The 25,000-nt window shown below is 34.2% G+C and overlaps 2 protein-coding genes across 3 annotated transcripts in view; one reads left to right on the forward strand and one right to left on the reverse strand.

The window, feature by feature from the left end:
• Nucleotides 1-6,106, reverse strand: part of LOC125669817 (AN1-type zinc finger protein 4-like) — a 16,616-nt gene extending 10,510 nt beyond the window's left edge. The window contains exons 1-3 of the mRNA XM_048904621.2: nt 5,724-6,106; nt 2,671-2,814; nt 2,045-2,234 (exon numbers count right to left, since the gene is read on the reverse strand). Of these exons, the coding sequence (XP_048760578.1) occupies nt 2,045-2,234; nt 2,671-2,814; nt 5,724-5,826 (437 nt within the window). The 5' untranslated portion in view covers nt 5,827-6,106. The remainder of the gene's footprint in view (nt 1-2,044; nt 2,235-2,670; nt 2,815-5,723) is intronic.
• A 48-nt stretch (nt 6,107-6,154) lies between these two features.
• The window catches only part of LOC125670123 (sodium/hydrogen exchanger 9B2-like), a 39,290-nt gene continuing 20,444 nt past the window's right edge, over nt 6,155-25,000 (forward strand). Inside the window, exons 1-5 of one of the 2 annotated variants that reach the window (XM_048905103.2) lie at nt 6,155-6,259; nt 9,018-9,275; nt 20,700-21,143; nt 21,235-21,325; nt 22,112-22,294. In XM_048905103.2, the coding sequence (XP_048761060.1) occupies nt 20,711-21,143; nt 21,235-21,325; nt 22,112-22,294 (707 nt within the window). In that variant the 5' untranslated portion in view covers nt 6,155-6,259; nt 9,018-9,275; nt 20,700-20,710. Of the gene's footprint in view, nt 6,267-9,017; nt 9,276-20,699; nt 21,144-21,234; nt 21,326-22,111; nt 22,295-25,000 lie in introns of both variants that reach the window. The other variant, XM_048905102.2, reaches the window with a different exon arrangement.

Consider the following 25,000-nt stretch of genomic DNA (forward strand, 5'->3'; position numbering starts at 1 on the left):
CAATACAATTTTACTGAAAAAAATTCTTGACCATGGAAGTATATTTTTAATATGTATCATGGCGTCATCATCATTGCTGTTAAATCTTTTATTGTTCACAATTCCACTGAAGAACCAAAATGAATTTTTTTTAATATATATCTCACAAAGGACAGTCCCACCCCAAGCATAGACTGGTAGACCCAAACCTTCTAGAGCATGTGACCAGTGTGCTAGACCATTTGAAGGCTAGTTAAAATATTTGCTTTCGATAATGATGGGATTCTCGTCACACTCTTAACATTCTGCACGGTCATCAGAACAGAAATGCGATGATTATTTTGTAAAAATTTAAGAGCATTAGTGCATTTCAAATATTTTATAAATTCACTATATATCATGATACCCACTTCCGCTTCAACATGGATAGAAATTCTTTAATTTAAGAATGTTTAAAATTCTTTTAAAAATTTAATTAAAAATTTAAGATATTCTATCAACTTGAAGGAAGTAGAATAACATACATATTGACTTTTTTCAACATCAGGGGAACAGCTCCAAGAGGTGATTTCATTATAATTCCTTTCAATGTGATTTTTTAATCCCATTCAAAACAACAACAAAAAGAACCATACAACAACACATAATTGTTAATCAATCCACTTCCTATATCTTCTGTCAGAGAACTTTTCTTGCTCTTCATGGAAACTATCCTCTAGTCATACATTAATGTTCGGAATACACAGAGCTTTAAACCCTTTCATGTGCATACAAAAAAATCAACATCCCAAAATAACCCACTCTGTGGGAGTTATGACCTACTTCTAGCCAGCTTATTTAAATGATCTGGCTGTCAATCTACCTGTGTGTATACCCATAAATCTATGTGTGGGATCACACTTGTGGCTTTGTCAGTGCCAGGGTATTGTGTGTGTTTTAGTATCTCTGCCAATAGATATATATAAATTGAATGACACTTTTGTTCGTGGAGAAAAGTAATGGAGAATGTACTATATTTTGCTCCTGTATAATCAAACTTTTATGATAAAATCAAAATAACAAAATGCAGAACAAGATTAAAAATTTTTTTTTCTTCAACTCCATATCATTCAATGTAGACTTCTATACATGATCAAATAATTACATGTGCGTATAAAATAAAATTACATCATTCAAATTACTGCAATGAGATTTTAAACTTTCAATAGATAACTTGCACAGACATGGTTGATGGACTATAATTAATTCTATTTTAGGAGCCGTATAACATACATATTGAATGAAACTTTTGAAATTTCACATGGCTTTTATGATTTCTTTCAATTCATTTTATTTCCAATGATAAAATGTTCATTTGCTGAAAGTCCCTGTACAGGATTACAAAACAGTGCACACTCCAACCATTAAATGGTTGTAAAATTTTTTTCATACAATTAATTTTCAACACGAAGCATTGAATTTAGCTATGGTATTAATAAATAATCATTCAATCAAGATGCATAAGAATGTTATTCTTTTGGATGCTGTATTGAAAGTCATATTCTAAAACTAGAGCTACTTCCAAAAAAAAATTTAATTACAATAAAATTGTCCCCGGGGTTCCTTTTAAGAGGGCGAGTTCAAGAACTTTGCAGTCAACTGGGTTGCATCCATCTGTTTTTATTATATACTAAATGTGCCTGAAGTCTATTTTTGTGCCCTTCTGGAGCATCTGGGCCTGCCCCTGGTATTTATAGGGATTTGAGTTGTTCATTCTGTTTTAGTTTTCTATAACTGTACATTATGTATGTTTGTAGTGTTTTGTGTCTTTGTTGTCTCCTGAGACTTGTCAACGTCCACTGACTTTGTTTTTCCATTATGGACTTACCTTCTGTCCCCATTTTAAAAAAAATCAACCAGCTGTCCCAATTTTTTTCCCTAGCATGTGTCAGTAAACACACAAGTGTGTTTTTTGGTCTTGCTTAAATTTGTAGATGTGTTTGTGGGTGTCCCAAAGATTTCGAACACTTGTGTAAACCATATAACTCCTACATGGTCTACAATCATCACTTTAACAATTACTTACCTTAAAGATTCAGAGAGTGGGGTAAGAGTGCCATCCCCTCGATCAACCACACGAAAGAAGTTCAGCTGGTCACCTTCCCTGAAGACAAGCAGAGTGACTTGTCGATTCCCTGGAATTTTCTCCCAGATTTCATCTCTATTTGCTTCTACATATTCTGCCATTTCTCTTAATGTCGGGTCTTCCATGGGAACTGAGAGGATAAGAAATGCCTAATTGAATCCCAGTTACAAAATTGGTATCTAAAACCACATTTTGGGGACATTTCATCTACATCTGAGACAGTCTGATATACGAGTACAATGATGAAATCAGATACAGTAAAATACTGTTAGATCCATGTGGAATCTCATTGGTAATAATGAATGTCAAGATACAACAAATTATTTCTCTGGTCCCCTGTTTTTCATTGTAAATGGAGTCCACTGTATTTCATAACAGCTGTTCAGACAACATACAGCAATAAAAAAAAAATTCACATTGATAATTTCATATTTATGTATCCAAGTATACATGAAATATGAACACACGTACTAGCATTTCCTGTGGCTTATAATGACAGATCTAAATGGAAGGTAAGGTTTCTATATACTTTGCATTTTGTACAATTATTAAAGAAACACACTTACTTCTTCTTGTATTTATTGGACCTCCACGCATAGCTAGGACTAGTTTTAAGGTTGCACCATCATGAATGCTGTAGTCATGAAGACAGTAGTCATCCTCTAACTCCATGGACTGCCATATTAAATGCTGCTGTCCAATTGGAATTCCTGAACAATAGAAGTGAACACTGTTATTTCTAGTTATTAATTTTCATCATTTTTCTAAAATGACTCTACAGTACTAAGAGCCAGTTTATTAAATGTAAATTTTTGGCAAACATTAACTCATTATTATAACCAGACATTGACTAAAATCAGGTTCCTGTTCTAGAAAAGTGAAAGTGTCTTGCTGATATTTTTTCAGCTTGTGTATGAAAAAGTAAAGATAACAAGCAGTGATCAATCTCATAAATCCCACATAGAATACAAAACTGAGATTAGGGCTAACACAGAACTCTGGACACACTAGAGGCAACATCAGGTAAAGAGTAAACATCCAAGTGTTGACCGATTACACCAACCATGATCCCTGTATCTTGAAACACAAATGCAGTAATCAGTGGTTAAAATCAGTACATAAAGAACAGCCTAACAATTGGTATGAAACATGTCAGACATCATTCAACTTAATGACATGTTGTATTTGCAAATTAGATCATTATAACCATCAAATTTGTGAAATGCTGACTTTAAAGGAAACTATTGAAACCACTGTAACATCAACTTATCTTTTAGTAGCCTGTCTCGATTTAAAAATTTGATCATACACAGAACTTGCTCTTGCGTATCGAATCAGTTGAGACAAATACACAATATGTATAGATGATATTTGGAGTGTTGCTATAAAAATATGGGAAGATGACAATGGATAAGCTAAAGCTGCATGTGTCTTAGGTATGTATTATAAAAAAATAAATCTTGCCATACTCATCAGACAAACTTTTGTTCAATCTAACTTTTCTATGACTACTTCTCTACTTAATCAGGATTTTCAGAGCAGAGTCGATCATAAACCCTTTGCTAGTGAAGATGTGGTAAAGTAAGGTTTGAATGCTTGAAGTTAGAACTGATTATCAAGATTTAATTCACAACACATCATTCTGGAAGTAATTTTTTGTGGATCCTCAGACCCTTGCTTTACCCATCCTCACTTAACAAAACTAAACATGGCTGACAGAGACAGTTGCTTCTGATGTTTTGGATGATAATTTTGACATCATTTGTGTCTAGATGACACTGTCCATATATTTATGTAGAATCTGGAGGAACTGCTACCAATGTTGAAGCTGATAAAACTGTCTATGTAGACACAGCATTCAATCTCAATTTTTATCTATATTCTCTATCATTCTGATGATATGTGTGATAATTAAGGTCTTGGGCCAAATTATGATACAGGCACTAATTCAGACTGAGGAGAGAATGAAAAGTACCATGTACAAGTAGCTTAGGTTTTCAAGAAAGAAATAGCTGAGATACGAGATACCAAACTGAAACATGTATGAAGCATATAATTTTAGTATATAGTTGTTTTAGTATCATAATTAAATTGAGAGATCTTTATCATGTTTATTGGTATTCTTGAAGTCAGTTTTCTTTGCATAAACATAGATTACATTTCACGATATACATGTCACTGTTATAAAAATTGTCTCGCAGATTTTTCATTTATCTTCCAGATTTGGATTTCAAAAACTGAGAAAAAGTAATTAAAAGCAGTTTTTCAATATTACAAATCACAGTACTGTCTGTAATATATACAAATGAATGTAGTTTATGTGAAAATTGACCATGTCAATATCACAGCATTCCAAATTGTGAGTAAAACATTTGCATTAATTTATTTCACAACTAGAAATTAAAAGTAACTCAAATTTCTGTCACTGAAAATATTTGGAAAGATGATCTTCCAATATAAGATTATGATCAATGATTGGGTTATATCTTAACCAAAATCGCAGACTGACATTCATATGTTTTGTTCTGTCACTGTGGTATTTGGTATACTTCATGGACAACCCCATATATAAAACAAATAAATAGTTTGGAAAGTACCATATATGTGTTTTTAAATTTCAGACAAGCTCTCTCATACCTTTGTACGTTTTTTTGTGGATAATTGCTTGTTTTGTATGGGGGGGGGGGGGGCGGAAATGCAGCTAATAACGGCATCATGATGCACGGTTTACATAGCCTGCATTAAGTCAATTAAAATTCATTCATAGATTATCATCCCCGCCTGCCCCTCAAAAAAGGCCCCACCCCAATTTTTTTTATTTTAGCAAAAATTACGATTTCAAACAGTGACTTATGTGAATGTCACCGAATGTTGGTTTTATATCTTCTACCAAGGATTCTTTGAATGTTAACTTCATTAACACTTTGTGTGATGCCTTTTTCATTAATTTTTTTTCTCAGGAAATGAAAATTAAGAAATAAAATCCTCTCACCCGCCCCATATTTTTTGTGACCCCCAGATGATAATCTACTAATTAAGTTGAATTGGCCTTACGTTTCCCGCATTACATGCCTAAAGTCATATTGCAAGATGTTAAGAGTCTTCGCTCGTTTCAGCGGTCATACCATAAATCATATTACATCAATCATGAAGTTATTAGACTTAGTGTGCAATCTTAGCCAAGAGACTGATTGTTCAATGAATTACGAGAGTATACAGTTCACCCTGCTGAATATGAGTTGCATTTAAATGAATTTCAAAGATGACAAAATAAACGAAACATCTTTTCACTCCAGACTCATCTTTGTTTACAACTGTGTATGCCTGATGTTTGTTAGTAATACTTTGGACTGTACTGATGAAAAAGTCACATCTATAAATAATACAATGATCTCTTAGTGTATTGGTTAACTAAGGGTCAAGGCCAAACTCAAACAATATAGACAAAGCAAAGGGGATCACAATGACTTTCTATGGTCATCACACAATAAAGCCAGTCCAATGTTATTCTCAGTATTTACATGGCTTTACACACAAGAGAAAGGAAAGTGGTTATCAATCTATATTGACAGAGCCTCACTGCACTGCTAGGCCTTTATTGATACTGCACTTAGTTTACCTTCTAGTCTTTGAATCTTTGCCTTCACTGACATAATTGTTTCAAATGGTGACACTCGCAACTCAAAAAAGGTTCCCGTTAATGTTTCAATGTACAGCTCCATCTTAAGTATATTCTACTGGAGGCCTACACAGTGTTTCATACCCTCACCAACCAAAACATCAATAAATTTCCAAACGAATGCTCAAGTAATTGCCATTTTTTGTTCCCTAACGTCTTTGAAATGCTCTTAACACTTCAGCGTTCAAGATGTCGTTGTTTATTTCGTCAATGAACAAAGCATCGTCACTCCCATTACACTCATAAACACTAGCCTATGATTCACAAAGCTAAGATGGTGGCAAAATTTCCTACACAGGAATTCGAGGTCTTCTGAAGTGCCCGTATGTTGTAGTTACTGACAACAATTTATCCTGTGACGACACAAGTTTATGTGTAAATACGTACACAAGATTTTGTGACAACATTCTCATGGCTGGGAATGGGTACAGCTGCACAAGCGGAAAACACGATATAGGTTCATTACAAACTGACAAGTAAGAAGTGAGTTAATCTGGAGTGTTAGATCACTGTCGCACACCAAGACAGTCAGTCATACTTTTGAAAATCTGTCATTTATGGAAGGGAAGCGAAAGGTTATGGATGGATGGAGAAAATTCGAACTAGTAAAGTTTTGGAGTCAGGGATAACCATGTCTAAGAAATTATGTTATGTACCCCAGTGTGCAGATTAATCAAAATTATAAAGATCTTTTTCCCAGCCACCCATTTGTATAACCTTTGATCACAACAGTTGATCAATACAAGAATATGAAGTTGTAGTTGTTTGTGATATAATTGATAGCATAGTAGGTGAATGGAACATGATAATTTTAAAACTTGTAGTTTTATGACTTAGTGGTTAGAAACTATAACTAGTATAACTGGCATGCCAGCTCAGGTTCAATTCTCAGTCAAGCCATTGTATATTGATACAAATGTCAATTTGGGCCATTGATAATCATAATTCAAGCCAGTGACAACTTTATCCAGACAAATAGGACCCAAATTTTTAGATGATTTGACCTTAACTTATTTGATTGACAATTCAACTCAAGACAATTGACAGGGGCAGATCCAAGATTTGAAGTTTAAAGGCATATCAGCTAATCGATTGGACTGGAGGCTGCCTGGGGACAAAACACCCAGAAGCTTGTAGAGATTTTGTAGAGCAGGAATTAAGTCTTCTAAATAGTAAATAGACCAGCATTGGGTGTCTGAGTAGTGCAGCGGTAGCACTCTCACTCCCCACTTCTTTGTATGAAACGTTTTCACCAAACTTCAAGCAAATGTTGCTATTTTTTCTCAATTGAGTCACTGTATTAAAGCCATATGATTCAGTGAAATTTTGTACCCACTGACTAAACCAAAAAATGATAATCCGCAGAATTATGTCGCCATAGAATTAAATACGTCTACAGTATCGTGAATCACCCGTACAGCAGTAGAATTAAATATGTCTACAGTATCGTGAATCACCCATACATCAGTAGAATTAAATATGTCTACAGTATCGTGAATCACTTGAACATCAGTAGAATTAAACATGCCTACAGTATCGTGAATCACCTGAACATCAGTAGAATTAAATATGTCTACAGTATCATGAATCACCTGTACATCAGTAGAATTAAATACATTTACAGTATCGTGAATCACCCGTACATCAGTAGAATTAAATATGTCTACAGTATCGTGAATCACCCGTACATCAGTAGAATTAAATACGTCTACAGTATCGTGAATCACCCGTACATCAGTAGAATTAAACATGCCTACAGTATCGTGAATCACCCGTACATCAGTAGAATTAAATACGTTTACAGTATCGTGAATCACCCGTACATCAGTAGAATTAAATATGTCTACAGTATCATGAATCACCCGTACATCAGTAGAATTAAATACGTCTACAGTATCGGGAATCACCTGTACATCAGTAGAATTAAACATGTCTACAGTATCGGGAATCACCTGTACATCAGTAGAATTAAATATGTCTACAGTATCGTGAATCACCTGAACATCAGTAGAATTAAATACGTCTACAGTATCGGGAATCACCTGTACATCAGTAGAATTAAATACGTCTACAGTATCGTGAATCACCTGTACATCAGTAGAATTAAATACGTCTACAGTATTGTGAATCACCCGTACATCAGTAGAATTAAACATGCCTACAGTATCGTGAATCACTTGAACATCAGTAGAATTAAATATGTCTACAGTATCGGGAATCACCTGTACATCAGTAGAATTAAATACGTCTACAGTATCGTGAATCACCCGTACATCAGTAGAATTAAATACGTCTACAGTATCATGAATCACCCGTACATCAGTAGAATTAAATACGTCTACAGTATCGTGAATCACCCGTACATCAGTAGAATTAAACATGCCTACAGTATTGTGAATCACCTGAACATCAGTAGAATTAAATATGTCTACAGTATCATGAATCACCTGTACATCAGTAGCATTAAATATGTCTACAGTATTATGAATCACCTGTACATCAGTAGAATTAAATATGTCTACAGTATCGTGAATCACCCTATATCAGTAAGATAAAATATGTCTACAGTATCGTGAATCACCCGTACATCAGTAGAATTAAATATGTCTACAGTATCATGAATCACCTGAACATCAGTAGAATTAAATACGTCTACAGTATCGGGAATCACCTGTACATCAGTAGAATTAAATATGTCTACAGTATCGTGAATCACCTGAACATCAGTAGAATTAAATATGTCTACAGTATCGTGAATCACCCGTACATCAGTAGAATTAAATATGTCTACAGTATCGTGAATCACCCGTACATCAGTAGAATTAAATATGTCTACAGTATCGTGAATCACCCGTACATCAGTAGAATTAAATATGTCTACAGTATCGTGAATCACCCGTACATCAGTAGAATTAAATATGTCTACAGTATCGTGAATCACCTGAACATCAGTAGAATTAAATACGTCTACAGTATCGTGAATCACCCATACATCAGTAGAATTAAATATGTCTACAGTATCGTGAATCACCCTATATCAGTAAGATAAAATATGTCTACAGTATTGTGAATCACCCATACATCAGTAGAATTAAATACGTCTACAGTGTCGTGAATCACCCGTACATCAGTAGAATTAAATATGTCTACAGTATCGTGAATCACCTGAACATCAGTAGAATTAAGCAAGAGGTGTCCATGTGCATGTATTTATTTCACAAGTTTTTTTTACAGGTCATGGAAATCCAAGGAATGTCCATCACAGCAGAGATGTGAACTGTTTAGCCTGCATGTAGCTTCACTACAATTGACTTTGTCAAAGTTTCAAGGGATTTTGCTCGTCTGCTGGTTTTCATGTGAAATGTTGACTCTGAAAAGAAAAGGGATTGGCAGATCTATGCATAGGTGACATTAGTGGACAAACTACATTCAACTGAAAGCACGAGGTTAATACAGACATTTTTATAAGAGAAGTGAAGTCAGGTTCTGTAGGTAAGTAGTTTAATTCATACCACATGTGGCATCAGTTGAATTATTCATGGTGAAAGTCAAGATAAAAGTTTAATCTTTTTGTGTCATTCTATGATGACGCTTTCCATCTCATTGATGCTCATTGAATTGCCCCAGACCCCAGTGTTTTGTTTTGTTGTATACATCTGATAAATGTATGATATTCAGTATAATAAAGCAAATAGTGCATGTAAATTCTCACCCTGAAAAAACCATTGTCAGCTGAGTCTCAACTGAGGTTGATAATGCTTTTCTTGGGGTGAAAATTTTCAATGTTACCCTCAACTACAAGCACTAATTATATAATGTAAGCATCCTCCTGTAGTGTAGATTCATGTTTATTCACACTTGGACTTCAGGGCCTCAATAAAGGTTCAAAGTTTAAAAAGGATTATATGGAAAAATCTGCAAAAAAAAAAAAAATTAAGAGCAACAAGGGTACCATGTGCCAGAGTAATATGCATCCTAATGTAAAGTAGATTAATATTTTCTCACACTATGACCATTATAGGACCATGATGGTCCACAGAAGGGTTTATGGAGATTTACATTAGGATATGTAATGGAATTATTTAATGATCTTAATTAGCACTATAAGGGCACAATTTGTCAAATCAGTATCCTCCTGTACTGTTGATTCAAGTCTCACCATGGCCGCCTGCACCAGGGCTGTTGGGGCCACAATGAAGTTCAGCATTTTATAGAGGGTTATACAGTGTCACCTCGTTATATTGCCAGCTTTTGTCCCAGCCTATTTTGGCGTTATATCGAGGGGAGCATTATAAAGAGTTTGGTCATTTTAGTTCATCAGATTGAAAGTAAAGTTGCAATTAATGAATTCTTGTCTTTTTATTGTCGTCCATAAGATACATAAATGCATGAAATTGTTTTGCTTAATTGCTCAAGTTCTTAAAACTTCGTTAGAAGGATGTTCTGTGCTTGTGCATTTGTAAAACACTTATATTAAGTATATGTACAACCATTTCATTTGTGTCATGGTAGGTTCTTAATGTCTGAATATGTTGAATGGTTGACAAACACACATAATGGCAGCAACTTTTTTCTGAAATACAGAAATATGATGTTACACATCACTACAAACAAAAAGTCGCATGGAACACAAAATTTACAGTTTCGTTTTTCTGTATTTTATTAAGTTTGGCTATTTTACTGGATAATTTTTTAATTTTGAGATAACTTTTAATCAAGCTTTCATTGCGATTACTTAAAAACCAATTACCAGGTACATGTACTTACATGTCTTCATGACATGCGCTGGATTAGATTCATTATGATTCAACACAGACCAATTATTTATGATCATGGCTCCTAATCCCAGTTTATTTGCATTCTTATTGGGGGTATCTGAAGGTAATTTGACCTTTTTTTCCTGAAAAAGGGTGGCAGATGGTGATAGGCGAGTTTGTGGTTATATCAGGTTTTTTAATTAGCATGTATGGAAATCCGTTCTACACATTTTGATGATGGTATGTGGGAGTGCCGATATACGAAGGTGACACTGTATAGGACAGTTCTTTAATAATCTTCATGTTTGAAAAGTACGATTTCTCTTGTCAAGTTTAACTATTCAAGCATCCTCATGTATTGTAGATTCAAATATGTTCCCCATGACGAAGACGGCATCACAATAAGTATTCATAGTTTACATTGGAATATATACTGGAAATGTATATATGTCAATTTTTGCCTCAAGAACAATGCTACAATTTATCAAATAAAGAAGCATACTCATATATATAGGTTGTATTGATTGTAATGTTCAAACCATGATGCCAGTTTGTGTTCATATTAGGTGGTTTGAAGTTTTACAGTTATGTATGATATGTTCTTAAGAACAAAGGTAGTAGTCATTTTATCAATATAATGTTCAAGAATCTGTTCATGTTGGTTTAAACCATGCCAGACAGGTTTTGTGCAGGGCTATAATAGAAGTTTAATATTTACATACATAGAGGAAAATGTTGAAAATAATCATGCTATACCCTGGAGTTACTTTATGTACATGCAATGATAAACATAATGTTTTACGGTGTGACTATGATTGAAACGAGCAAAGACGCATAATATCTTGCAACACAACTTTATGCTTTTAACCCACCTATTCATTTAATGTGGGAAATATAATGCGGTCTATGTAAACATTGCTTTGTGACATCATATTAGCTGCGTTTTTTCCCCTTTCAAACCAATCAACTATTAAATGTACAAAGGCATGAGAAAGCTTGTCTGGAATTTAAAAACATTTGCTGTTCTTTCTACTTTCCAAATTATTTATTTGTTTTATACTGTAAGTTGGTTTAATTCCACGTTGTTAAAATTTCACGATTTGTTACAAGGGTACCAATCGCGATGGTTTTATTTTCACGCTATAGGATTATATACTTTTTAAATTTCGCGCACTCAGTCTCGGTGATATGTCTACTTTGTCACTGAGATGACCCGCAGTCTACGACTAGTAGTATCAACTGCTGAGTAAAATTCACAAGAAACTTACGTTTTGTGTGGTCATTTAATGATTTCATTTTCAAGGTAGCCTTTGGAGAGTTAACATGTCTATTTTAAACTGGGTGAAAAACGGAAAGCTTGCGATAAAACCCCCAAATTCTATGTATCAACACGTACAAAATACAATGCCATGAAAACATATTTAAATCATCTATTTTGAACAATTTAATAAATGAATTAAGATCAATTATCTTCTCATTTATCCTTAGGTGCTAAGTAGGCGCCAATTAAAGGTGTCGGCGACAAGCGTCAAATAACTGTGGTACATGTAATAGCGGCAATGATGCCTGGTATATTGCTCCCTACCCAACTTTTGTATCGGGGTCTCACCGATAAATGTCACCCCTCATACAACTTTCCTAAAGACTGGGGTATATTTCACAGTGAACACCATTGGAGTAATGTAGAAATAATACATACACTGTAGATATATTGAGAAGATCACCGTCCCCCATGTTGAGCGCGTGCGAGACGAGTTGGATTTGCTTTTAAGGCAAATCTGTTGATGTTTATATAGCTCACGAAGACAAAGCATTACTTACTATGCTGGAGGAAAAGGGAATTCAAGTGGTGTTCGTCCCCACTGCGTGTACGAACAACCTGCAGCCTCTTGATATTCAGATTAACGGGCGATTTAAAACGCGTTTACATCCGAATTCCAGACATGTTATGCAAATGAAATAAAAACTTCTCTAGAAAAAGGTGTCGACATTGAGGATGTTGAAATCGACTTGCGGTTGTCGAAATAAAACCGACCCACGCAAAATGGCTTGTGAGAGCCATTGATATACTGGGTCAAGACAAGGAAGTAATAACAAGGGCTTTTGATAAGGCCCGTATATTATTCAATGCGACCTGCAGTGTAAAAGCAGTTAAGAGTATACAAGTACATGTATACTAAAATGTCATATTGTGTGTATGCATTCATATGTTAAATGATGTAACTATTCAATACTTTTCCCAAGCTGATCATAGTATCCCATTCACAAAAATAAAAGTTATCTCTCTTTGTTTTTAATTATAGCCGCATTCAAATATTTTTACTTCATTATTCACTATGGGTTTAATTTCGCGAAGAAAAGATAAATCGTGAACATAGTGAAATTAAAACCATCGTGATTATTTCCCAATCTACAGTATATGGTACGGTTGTCACAAAGTATACCACAGTGATGACGACATTTTTCCAGAAGCATTACGGATAGTACTCATCATTTTTCAGCTGATGAAGAGCCAATCACGTGACTTAAATGTGTAATCATTTGAGTGGGCTCGTCAAAAGCAACGCAAGCTTTGCTTTCTATAAATCATATTCTTAAACTGAATTATGATGCTTTGGGCAACAGTTGGTGTACTGTTGAAATCTGAAGATTTGAGATTACTGGGAATCTTACAGAATTTGATAATTCTGATTTGATAATACAGTTTGTGAACATATATAAGCACCTGGAAACGGGTAGTGTAAGTGGTTTGATAGCAGAACTTGGCTTATTGTTGAGCACTAATGGTGTTCCAGTAAGATATCTGTAGGAGCAAGGTGGGTCATGTGAGTTTTGTGGGCCCTGGGCCTCTTGTTTGATTGATTGATTGATGTTTTCCGCCACACTCAACAATTTTTCAGTTATCTAGTGGCGCCCAGTTTTATTGGTGAAAGAGAGAACCCAGATACAATGTACCTTGGAAGAAACCACCGACCTACCGAAAGCAGTCTGATTAAAATCAGACCCGATACTCATTATCCCAACGATATGATAATGAGTATGGGGTCTGATTTTAATCAGACTGTACCGAAAGTAAACTGGGAAACTTTCTCACTTACCAGCGCGAGCGGGATTCGAACCTACGCCGACAGAGGTGAGAGGCCTTGTGATTTTGAGCGCGATGCTCTAACCACTCGGCCACGGAGGCCCCCCTCTTGTTTGATATATCATCTACTAATTAAAGGTACTGGCCGCTTATCCAAAAAGATGTACATTAAATATATTGGATTGGAGATCAAGTGGAGAATTATGTCTCCCAATCTCTGAGGGAAACAAATTATTTTTATCCTGTCTGTCCATCATGCTGTAAATTTTCATACACTGCCAAGTGTAAATTGTGCATGGCACCTTGGTTTTTTGGATACAGACGGTTGGGTTGGTTGTATGGATAAATTGTCATTTTGATACATGAGTATGTTTATGAATACAGTTTCTGCTCCAGTCGAAGTTGGATTGAAATGAAAATTGACAGAAATTGTCAGTATCACGTGTGCAAGACCACCAGTTCTTTCATTTCTTTTGGATGAACTCAAGATTTTTTTGATTTCCTATACTTTAATGTGTCATTTGATATGTATGAGGATGTTTGTGAACAGTTTCTGTTACATTTTAAATTGAATTTGCTTGAAGTTTGACAGGGAGTCTGTGTAGGGCATAAATATACAAATTGAGAATGGATGGAGAAGACACATTTTTTTGTACAAGAAACATTAAAACTAGTTATACGTGTATATATTTTATGTATCTACCATTACATATAGGATATGAGCAAATCAACTGAGTATAAAAAACCACTAACACACTGTTTCAAACTATTTTTTGTGAAAGAATTGAAAATTTTATACAATCCTTTAAACATAGCAAAATTCCACCTTGTGAAACAATAAAGTTCTTGGTTGATTGATTGAATATTGTTTAACGTTCCTCCCGAGAATATTTCACTCATATGTAGACGTCACCACTGCCGGTGAAGGGCTGCAAAATTTAGGCCTATGCTTGGCGCTTATGGACTTTGAGCAGGGAGGGATCTTTATCGTGCCATACCTGCTGTGACATGGGACCTTGGTTTTTGCGGTCTCATCTGAAGGACCACCCCATTTAGTCGCCTTCTACGACAAGCAAGGGGTACTGAGGACCTATGCTAACCCGGATCCCCACGGGAGTAAAATACTTGAAGAAAATATAAAGTAAAACTAAGTCATAAGGATTGATTGTCAGGAAAGATTTTTTTTAAGTTTCTATTTTCCATTAATTAACATCTTTGCAAGCCAGGGTTTTTCGGTTCACTCTGCTCCCTACAGAGGGAGCGAAGTGGTCTGCAAAGCCATGGCTTGCGAAGATGATTAATAACTGGCTGTATAGTAAAATTCATTTTAGACTCATTTCTAATTTTTTTATTACTGTTTTGCATCCCATTGAAACTTGGATAAACTTCTTATGATTTCAAAAAGAATTTCCAAACATGGTTACTTTCAAAAATCAAACATAATAATGGACTCTGAAGAACACTAGTTGTTATTCATTAAATCATAATGTAATAATTATACACTTTTGATGTGTAGTTTTGATTAATGAGTGACAGCATATATAAAGTTAAACATTCTAGGGACAGTGGAATAAAACATGAATTTATTTATCTTTTGTCCGACATTTGGATAAAGGGCACATTAAACCATCAAACAAGCACATTACATGACATTTGTGTCTCCAAAAGCTTCAGGCTAGCTGTATAATTGTTTGTTAGTGACTCAAAGCATTACCTTTACATCTGCTTAGACATGTTGTTTTGGACTGATTGAGCTATATTTCCTATTGTGCACTGGACCAACATTTTGATTTCATTTCTGGGTTGTTATTCCATTAAGAAAGGTAGGTTTTCCCCATAAGTTCCATAAGTTAGTCTCTCTGTTTGCCTGGTACGATTTACTCTCAGTGCACTTAATGCTTTGGTTACTTAAGGTAAGAAAAAGTGTCACAAACCACCAAAAAATGACCTCTCCAAAATTAGCAACTCTGTCACAGAATGTTCTATAAAGTACAAACTTTCTACATTGGTTGTCTGTTCTTGAAATTGTTTATATTCTCTGATTGGAGATTCTTCTCTATAATGTCATTTTTATCGTCATGTTTTGTGATGTCATTAATATGTCCTATTGATATCCGAGACGATCCATTTTACACATATTTCAAAGGAAGGGAAATCATTCTGTAGCAAGAAATTCTATAAATATTCTTTGTATAAATTCTTATGATAAAAGTAGTATGTAAACCTATAAATGCACTGGCCATGTTCATCCAAGTTGGCAATTTATTAAGTCCTCCATATGAAGTTTGGACACTTTTGTTTTAGCTCAGTAATCCCCATTATTAATACTCTTTTACTTCTTCTCACACTTCTTTCTTCCACCTAAAAATGTCCGCAACTGTTCTCCGCAACTGCTTGATGAATGTATTTAATGCTTCAATGTATCTTGTTGTGCAAAAATGTTTTTGTTTTCAGATTGAAAGGAGTTAGGGTACATTTTGGGGGGATCAGATGGGGTGGTGTCTAACATAGAACTCTGTGGGAAAATATTGAATTCCATGTTTCAACAGATGTAACTTGAGAAATATCATTTAACAGATATTACTTGAGAAATATCATAGATGCAGTCTTAGAATTTTCAGCAATGATGAGGGAATGATGGCAACTTTGTATGAAGGTCGATGACGCCTGTGACATTGACCTCTGATATTGATCATAAAAACTGGTGTGACTTCCAAACCTTGCTGGGGTAATGATACCTACAAAACTTAGACTAAGTATCAAGGTCCAGTGTGTGACTCAAGTGACCTTGACCTTTGAGCATGGTAGTAACATCTTGTGTATTTACAGAACCTGTAGTTAACAGAGACAGGTAGAACCTTGGTTGATACAGACATGGGATCTTCAACAATGATAATCAGATGATTTAGCCTGTAAACTAGAATCAAGGTCAAGTTACTCCAATGACCTTTACCTATGACCTTGGTGATAAAAACTAGTATAACTTCTGAACATGTTGAGTGATAGAGACATGGGATAGTGATGATTTTAAAAATAAACTGATTTACGCAAGAAACTGGTATAAAGGTCAAGCAACTCCAGTGATAGACCTCTGATGTGTCTTTGTTACATATTTTCCTAGATGTTCTGTAGTACACACACACACACATATATAAAGCACAGAGAAATTCTCTACATTGATACTCACTTCCACCCCTTTCCGGGATGGAGCTCATGACCAGCGGAACTAAATCTCTTAGCAGTGCGTGACCAGTCTTGACCATCTAGACAAGTGAGAAAAAAACATACTTTAATGACGAAGGAATTCCCGCAATGCTGTCACACGCTACATCAGTCATTGAGAATGGAAATGGGATACATGCATGCAGTCATTGTTTGACGTAAATTTCAATACCACAATACCAACTGGAATAAATGGTCATTTATGATGGATGATCATAAATCTCTAAATCTCTCTCTCTCTCTCTCTCTCTCTCTCTCTCGTTATGTGTGTGTGTCTCTGATTATGCTATCTGATTATGGTTCAAGATGTATTACATAGGCCACGATGATTATTTGACATATAACTATGACATCAATTATCTGGATATGTTTGTCATATATTCATGTTCATCATATATTCAAGTATAAGTGTATATATTAATTAATATGGAAATAAAAAATACTACATTAAAGAAAAAATTATTTCATGTAAATTTATGAGGATCATACAAGATACACACTGTATTTGAAATAAAGCACATATATTGCAATGTTATGAACTCTCAAATACATGTAAATATAACTGTAACTCAACTTTTCCTCTTAAAAAACATTTCGCTATTAAAATGTCAAAGGGTTACTGAAAGAAAAAATGAGTATTAAATAGTTTTAGCTCCATATTAGTTTATTTTTTCTTGCTATTATGTCTCCCCTTCCCAAAAGGGGGACATATTGTTTTAGTGTGAATTCTTCTTCTGCTTCTCATACAAAGTTTGTCCGATAACATTTTTATCTTTTGACATAGGCCTTTGATATTTCGTATGTGGTGTGTCACATACCATTTTTGATGACCTTTGACCTTGACCTTTTATGTAAGTGTCAATTAATTGAATTTTTAGGACATCCCCCCCCCCCCCCCCCCCCCCCCGATGATAATTTTTTTGTCTTTTGACATTAGGCCTTTGATATTTAGTATGTGGTTATACCATGATAAGACAGTGTGGCATGTGCCATTTTTTGCTGACCTTTAACCTTTTATGTATAAGTCAAATAATAGAATCATTTTGGGCGTTTTTGTTGTCCAGACCATAACTTTTTTGTCTTTTGACAAAGGCCTTTGATATTTGGTTTGTGAGTATACCATGATAAGACAGTGTGCCATGTGTCATTTGTGATGACCTTTGACCTTTTATGTAAAGGTCAATAATAGAATTTTTGGGCTAGGCCTTTGATATTTGGTATGTTGGTATACCATGATAAGACAGAATGTCTGCCATTTTTTATGACCTTTGATCTTGACCTTTTATGTAAAGGTCAAATAATTGAATTTTTGGGCATTTTTGTTGTCCGGACCATAATTTTTTGACTTTTAACAGAGGCCTTTGATATTTGGTGTGTTGGCAAGTTTAATTTACTATCATATGTTCACAACACTGTTCCTTGTTTGAAGCTCATATACATATAGACGAATGTATGTGTACCGTAAGTCTTAATTTTCCACTTTAAAGATAATCCCTAAAAAAGTTTTTTAAAAACTATGGAAAATGGAAGGGGAGACATCAGTTTTAGTGTGCTAATTAAACAATTCTTCCTAGTTTTGTGTGTGTGTGTGTGTGTGTGTGTGTGTGTGTGTGTGTGTGTGTGTGATGCATGGTCAATAAACCTGGTAGATGTATTATAAAAATATTAATCTATATAGAGCCAGCTGCTTCATTTGGATTCAACTTTTTAATTGACAAATTATAATCTAGTATATCCCACAAAATGAGTTGTGGAGGGTGCAAGCTGTTTTTGACCTGTCAGTCTTGTTCTTGTCAGCACATCTCACCTGAAACTGCTCAACAGAATTTCATGAAACTTTGTAGTTAATAGGGACTTACTTTGTAGGTGTGCTTATTCACAGAAAATTTTGATTCTATTTTTTTCTGGGAGTTATGCCCCTTTTGAAGTTATGTTTGACCTCTGTCAGTCTAATTCTTGTCAGCGCAACTCCTCTTAAACTGCTGAACAGAATTTCATGAAACTGTAGTTAGTAAGGAGCTATGTAGGTGTGCACATTCACAGGAAGTTCAGATTCATTTTTTTTCTGGGAGGTATGCCCCTTTTGAATTTAGAAAATTTGGCCAAAATGAAGTATAGTATTGAAACAAGTTTTCAGCGCAACTCTTTTGAACCGCTGAACAGAATTTCGTGTAACTTTGTAATCAATAAGGACATATTACTCTGTAGATGTGCATATTCACAGGAAATTCTGATTTGATTTTTTTCATGAGAGTTCTGCCCCTTTTGAACATAGAAGTTTGGCCAAAATATACTATTTGGTGTAATTTGCTTTAGACCCAACTTTTCAGGCCATTTGTTTCTGTTTTAATATTTGACAAAATTTACATTTCTAAACCATATTACATTTGACTAATCAGTGCCATCTAGTTACATGTATGAATATAGTGCAGTTATAGCACAAAGGTATAAAATTGTTTTGCATTTTATGCATAGTACTACTACACTATTCATTATGTGTAATATTGTCATTCAGTTTTCATTTCCACTCTATATAGTTTAATTCAATTAATAGCCAAAGGGACTGCATTTGCAACCTTTTTGAAAATGACAGACATACTTAAACAGAAGTACAAGTCAACATAAGAAAGAATCACACATATTTCTAGTAAAATGTTCTACATGTATACATTTCCTTGATCTGTTCTGCATTCTAGCTCGCCTGATCTGAAAGCTCAAATGAGCTTTTCTGATCAAAATTTGTCAATTGTAAACAAATTCTCACATTTTCAAGATCTCAAGAACCACTGAGACTTGCCACAACAGCATCTTCTCAGGTGTAGGGGATTCAAGTTCAAATGAAGGGCCTCACCCCTTTTCAAGAGGAGATGATCATTAAAAAAAAAAAGTAAAAATACCCATTTAGAATACAAAGAAAAAAAAAATAATAAAAATTGGAACCCCCCCCCCCAAAAAAAAAACCCCTGAAGGTTCAAGTGTATTCATATACCAGGGTCAGGGCAAGGCCACAATGGGGGTTCAAAGTTTAACATTGGTAGGTCAAGACTCTTTGAAATTTTTCTTCTTGAAGCAAAAGGGTTTGTCAGTTTTTCAATGTATTGTAGTTTTAGATTTTCAGATAAAATTTGTTTGTAGAATGATGAAACACCCCCTATAATGATAAAACTTAAATCAATTTCTTATCATTTCCAACAGACTTCAGTAATCTGACAACATTTTTGACTCACTGAGAATATTATATTCAAAATGGATGCATTCCTTGCCCATTGAGAAACACTCTTCTAATGCTATTTTCACATTTCATTTTTATACTGAATCTGTTTTCCATGACACCCTGTGTCAAATTAAGGTATCTGATGTACAATTGAGCATGAGATACCTTAAAACTTTAAGTTGAAAATGTAATGGCATAATTTTCCACATAATTATATGATGGGTTTTAATTATTGGGTAGATGTCAATTCAGACATGCAGTAGGATGAAACTCTATTATGCATATTGACAGTACAGATGTTTTAGTTGAAAAATAAGCACACAGATCTATAGAAATGTTTTGTTGATTTTTTTTTTTCAAAAATGTATAGGCTGAGATTTGGTATATATTGACCCAAGCTTTCCAATGGTACAGTTAAAATATTTACTCTTGATAACATATATTCAATCACATTTCTACTGATTATTTGACCTTGACAGAAATATATTTGTTATGAATGAAATATTTGTGCTTTATAATCCATTTGACTTAACCACCAAATTATGCACTTTTTCATTCTATCTGGCAACAAAAAGATAAAGGTATCTACAAGCAAACATTGTTAGGATATGTAGCTCTTTTTTTTTGTTCTTTTATAGATTAGACAGCCATGACTGAGCTGAAGGACATGAACAATCCTGATCAGGGTAATGGTGGGGCCTACCCGTCACCTCCAGAAGTAGAGGAAGAGGACAAACTGAATATCTCCATAGAGGAGGGCCAGCCTACAAGCAGAAAATGTGCTGCTCTGAGGTCATGTATCCACAGCTGCTGCAAGCCTATCAATACAAAGTACCACCCTCTCACAGAGAACCCTGGGAAATTTGAGCGATTCCGATATGCCCTAATGTGTCCACCACATGGAAATCTTGCCATGTATATACAATTTTTTGTGCTGTGTGTTATGACTTGGGCAATACTTATTGCCATAACGAAAGATCAAGCTCTACCAGGGGGCAATTTCTTTTCTCTAGTCATTCTCTTCACAGCAGCAGTAGCTGGGGGATATGTGTTCTCTTTATTCCGTTTGCCACCTTTGTTGGGTAAGATTTCTAGTAACTTCCTATATTTGTCTGGACAACATTCATAAAAGGTATATATATCTTTTACAACATTGAATTGTTTATTGTTTAGGGATGCTGATTGTGGGGGGTATGCTGAGCAACATTCCTGTTCTTAAGACAGTGGGTCTAGGGTTGAACCTGGAATGGTCAGGAGCTCTCAGGTAAAAACATGCAATCCTCACTACTTCATTTGATGTGACTTAATAGGTTCTTATTGGTAATAGAGATAAAGTCAACTTCTTAAAAGGGAAATAGAGAATTGCAGTTTTGCAGACCAATGAATATTTTCTTAAATTGTTCCATATCATTTTTGATAATGAAGCATGTTCACAATTAAATGAGATGGGACCATCCTGTTAGAACTTTATGAAGATAAAATAACCGTATCATTTGTAAGATAGTACATGTAATAACATATTTATTTGTCAAGAAAAAAATTGGCTCAAACGTCAATCTATATATGATATGTTTTATCTTGCTTTTCAGTAAGTAGAATTCAAAAAGGGAAGTCAAAGTGTTTCAAATAAACTGTAAATACTGGTACAATCATCTTTATGGTTTGTTCAAAACTTTCAAATTCTAAATAAAATTTCAAAAATGCTTTTCTCTGAAACTTTCAAATTATATAAATTTTCCCCTTTTCTTTTCTGTTTTCTTAAATCAGTTTCATGAATGGTGAAGGAAATTTTAACATTATAAAGTTTATCACAGTTCTGTGAGAAGACAGCATCAAAAATCGTTTTTATATTTTTTCTATGTTTTACCTAAAAAAAAAATTTCTTGTCTACTAACTTATAAAATTTTTAATGCCAGAATTAAAAAATGGTTTATGTAAAGTGTCACCTGAACAAAACTTGTAAAATTCTGGGAAAACAAGGTGCAAAAATCAAGCAAAACTTGTTGGAATCATATAATAACCATAAACTATTCCAATTTTTTTTCTTCAGAAAAATAGCCTTGACTGTAATTTTGATCCGAGCTGGTCTTGGTCTGGACCCAGTGGCCCTTAAGAAGCTGTCCTTTACTGTACTTAGACTGGCCTTTGCACCCTGTCTGACAGAGTGTCTGGTAGAAGCTGTTGCTGCACATTTCCTGTTGGGGTTGCCATGGGAATGGGGATTTATGTTAGGGTGAGTAGCATATCAAACATCTATATGGTGCACTTCATTATAACCCCACGTTGAAGGAGGTGGGTATACTGGTTTAATACCTATATTCTTCCTCAGACTTTCCATCCAATATCACACGTTTTCTGTCTTCTTACTAAGGAAAACGTCTATTGCAGATCTTAGACTTAAATTGTCAGGAATATATATGCCCTGCACTTGTGTTAAATTTTTTTTGTATTTTTCTCAGCAACTATGTATTGCAGCATTTTGGTAATTGATGTGTGGTTTTCTCTCAGATTTGCATAATTATATACTTTCTGTTTATAGCAAAAACATATATGCCCTGCACTTGATGTAAAATTTTCTCCACATTTTTCTCAGCTTCTTGGTAATTGGCATGAGATTTCCCCTTGTGAGTTACCATATACAGGAAAATTTATGCCCATTTTATTTTTACCCAGATGCATTGGAAAATGATTTTGCCCAGTTTTGATTGGTCCAAGGTTTTTGCTACTATAAAGTAATAAAGCAGGGGTAAAATTAACCTGCCGTATATGTGGAATTTTTAGCAAAAACACAAATTTAGTGATTTTACTATAAAAATGGAGAGATATATATTTAGTGAGAGCTAATTTTATTGACTTTATAATTCCAAGTACCTCCGATATGGAATAAATTGTTAGCGATAATCAATTTTAGCGATCTCATCACCCTTGCTAATAATGCTAAAATTAATCCTTGCTAAAAATTCTGCTTGTACAGTATTGAAATGAGTAATTTTCAACTTGAAGATTTGAAAAATATAGTGTCAGTGTGAGAGAATTCTTTAGAGCTACTGAATATTGAAATACTAAATGTATAATATAAAAGCTGATTCTATTGTTTTGTTTCTTTTACTTACAAATAAACAACAGAATTAATTTTTAAAAACTCATAGATTAATCATATGCCGGTACACTTCTTGGCCAAAATTGCCTATATTTTTCATTCAAAACTTGTCTTTTTGTCAATGAAGTTTTGATGAATTAAAAAGTACTGATCTCAAAAATGTTCACAATATCATATTGATGATTTTAGATTATTCTTTATATATTACACAAGTATATATCATTTTCGAATAATTTAACCCCCTAGTAAAATTGTTTCATCTTGTTCATTACAAAATCGTTTTTAAAATTTAGCATGAAAACAATGTTGACATTTCTAAAATCACAGGACCCAGTGTTTATTTCACTGAAATTGAGGAGAAAACGGTTTCAAGAGATGCTTTTGAAAAAGATTGCTGTATGAAATATATAGAATTTTTTTTAGGGAACTCACATTTAAAAGGAAAGGCCAAATAAAAAGAATTACTCAAACCTATAGAAATAACTCTGATTTTCTATTACTTGTCACAGACTTGGAACTTATCTCAGACTTTTAAGCTTTGCTCAACTGATTCATAATTCAGATACATATGAATGCTGATAAAATTTGTTCTCTGTATAAGATTCTATTCATTATTGTAACTGACTGATGGATTTATATTTCCATATAAATGGTTTGCCACTAGAATTAATGTAAATAAAACCCAGAATGATAAAATTCTAATGTGAAGAAAGTTGTTATCATGAGCTAATCATATATTACTTAGCTGAATTCAAAATAAAGCAGGCAATCAATGCATCCCAAAATAGTATAATGTTGACAGAAGTGATTAGATGAGTTTGTATGGTTTGAAGAATGCCAATTTAGAAAGGAAATTATGTGACATGTATATCATCATTTTTACTTTGTTACCAAATTCAAAATTTAGTTGCCTTTACAATACATATTTCATTGAATACACTTTAAAAACATTTTACTTTTAAAGATATTTGTATGATAGACAAAACTGAAGAGCATAAATCACTCTTATTGCCTGCCATGCAACTCTGAGACCAATTACACTGACTGTTGTGACCATATTTCATTATATCCAGTTAGAACATGCCATTGTTTATTTTGGTTTTTTTGTGGAATGATGTAAGAAATAGTCATAATAAACAAAATTCACTATTTAAAAAAAAGGTTAGCATGGAGAATGCAGGGGAGTTAAGGATGTATGCTACATCAGAGAAATTTGATATGGATGAAACGTGAAGGATATATGTACAACAATATTTTGAAATTGAAAACTTTCAAATACAAAAAAATGCAGTTTTAGTAGAAAGCAATCTGGAAAAAAATTAAAACCCCAGCTGGACTCGAACCTGCGATCTACAGTTCAACAGTTGACATGCTAAGCTATTGAGCTACTCAGCAAGGCGATGGGTTTTGAAATGAATAGATAGATATTGCTGATATTTATATTTTCATGCATGTTTCAAAAGGAAGTCAGCCATTATGATGATGTAGTGTACCTCCTTAAGCAACTACCTTGCACTCCACCTCATAATTAAAGTTGGATTAAAATAAGCGTCTTGGTATCCCAATAGTGTAGATTCCTTATTTTATGCAAGTACTTATTATCATGAAATGACTAGTGGACATCAAATTGTGAGAAAATAAATTCACGAGTGCTCTGTTGATCAAATGTTTTTTCATGTATTTTAGCAATATAAAAATAAAAGCGAGAAATATTTTTTCGCGAGTGATGCTTCTCATGAAATTATGCGAGAATAAATTCCTCGCGTAAATTTAGGAATCTACAGTATACAATATCATAACACTATAAGTAAGTGCATATTTCAGTTGTTTTCCTCCGTC

Source organism: Ostrea edulis, chromosome 4, assembly GCF_947568905.1.
Source record: "Ostrea edulis chromosome 4, xbOstEdul1.1, whole genome shotgun sequence".
NCBI classification, from domain to species: Eukaryota; Metazoa; Mollusca; class Bivalvia; order Ostreida; family Ostreidae; genus Ostrea; species Ostrea edulis.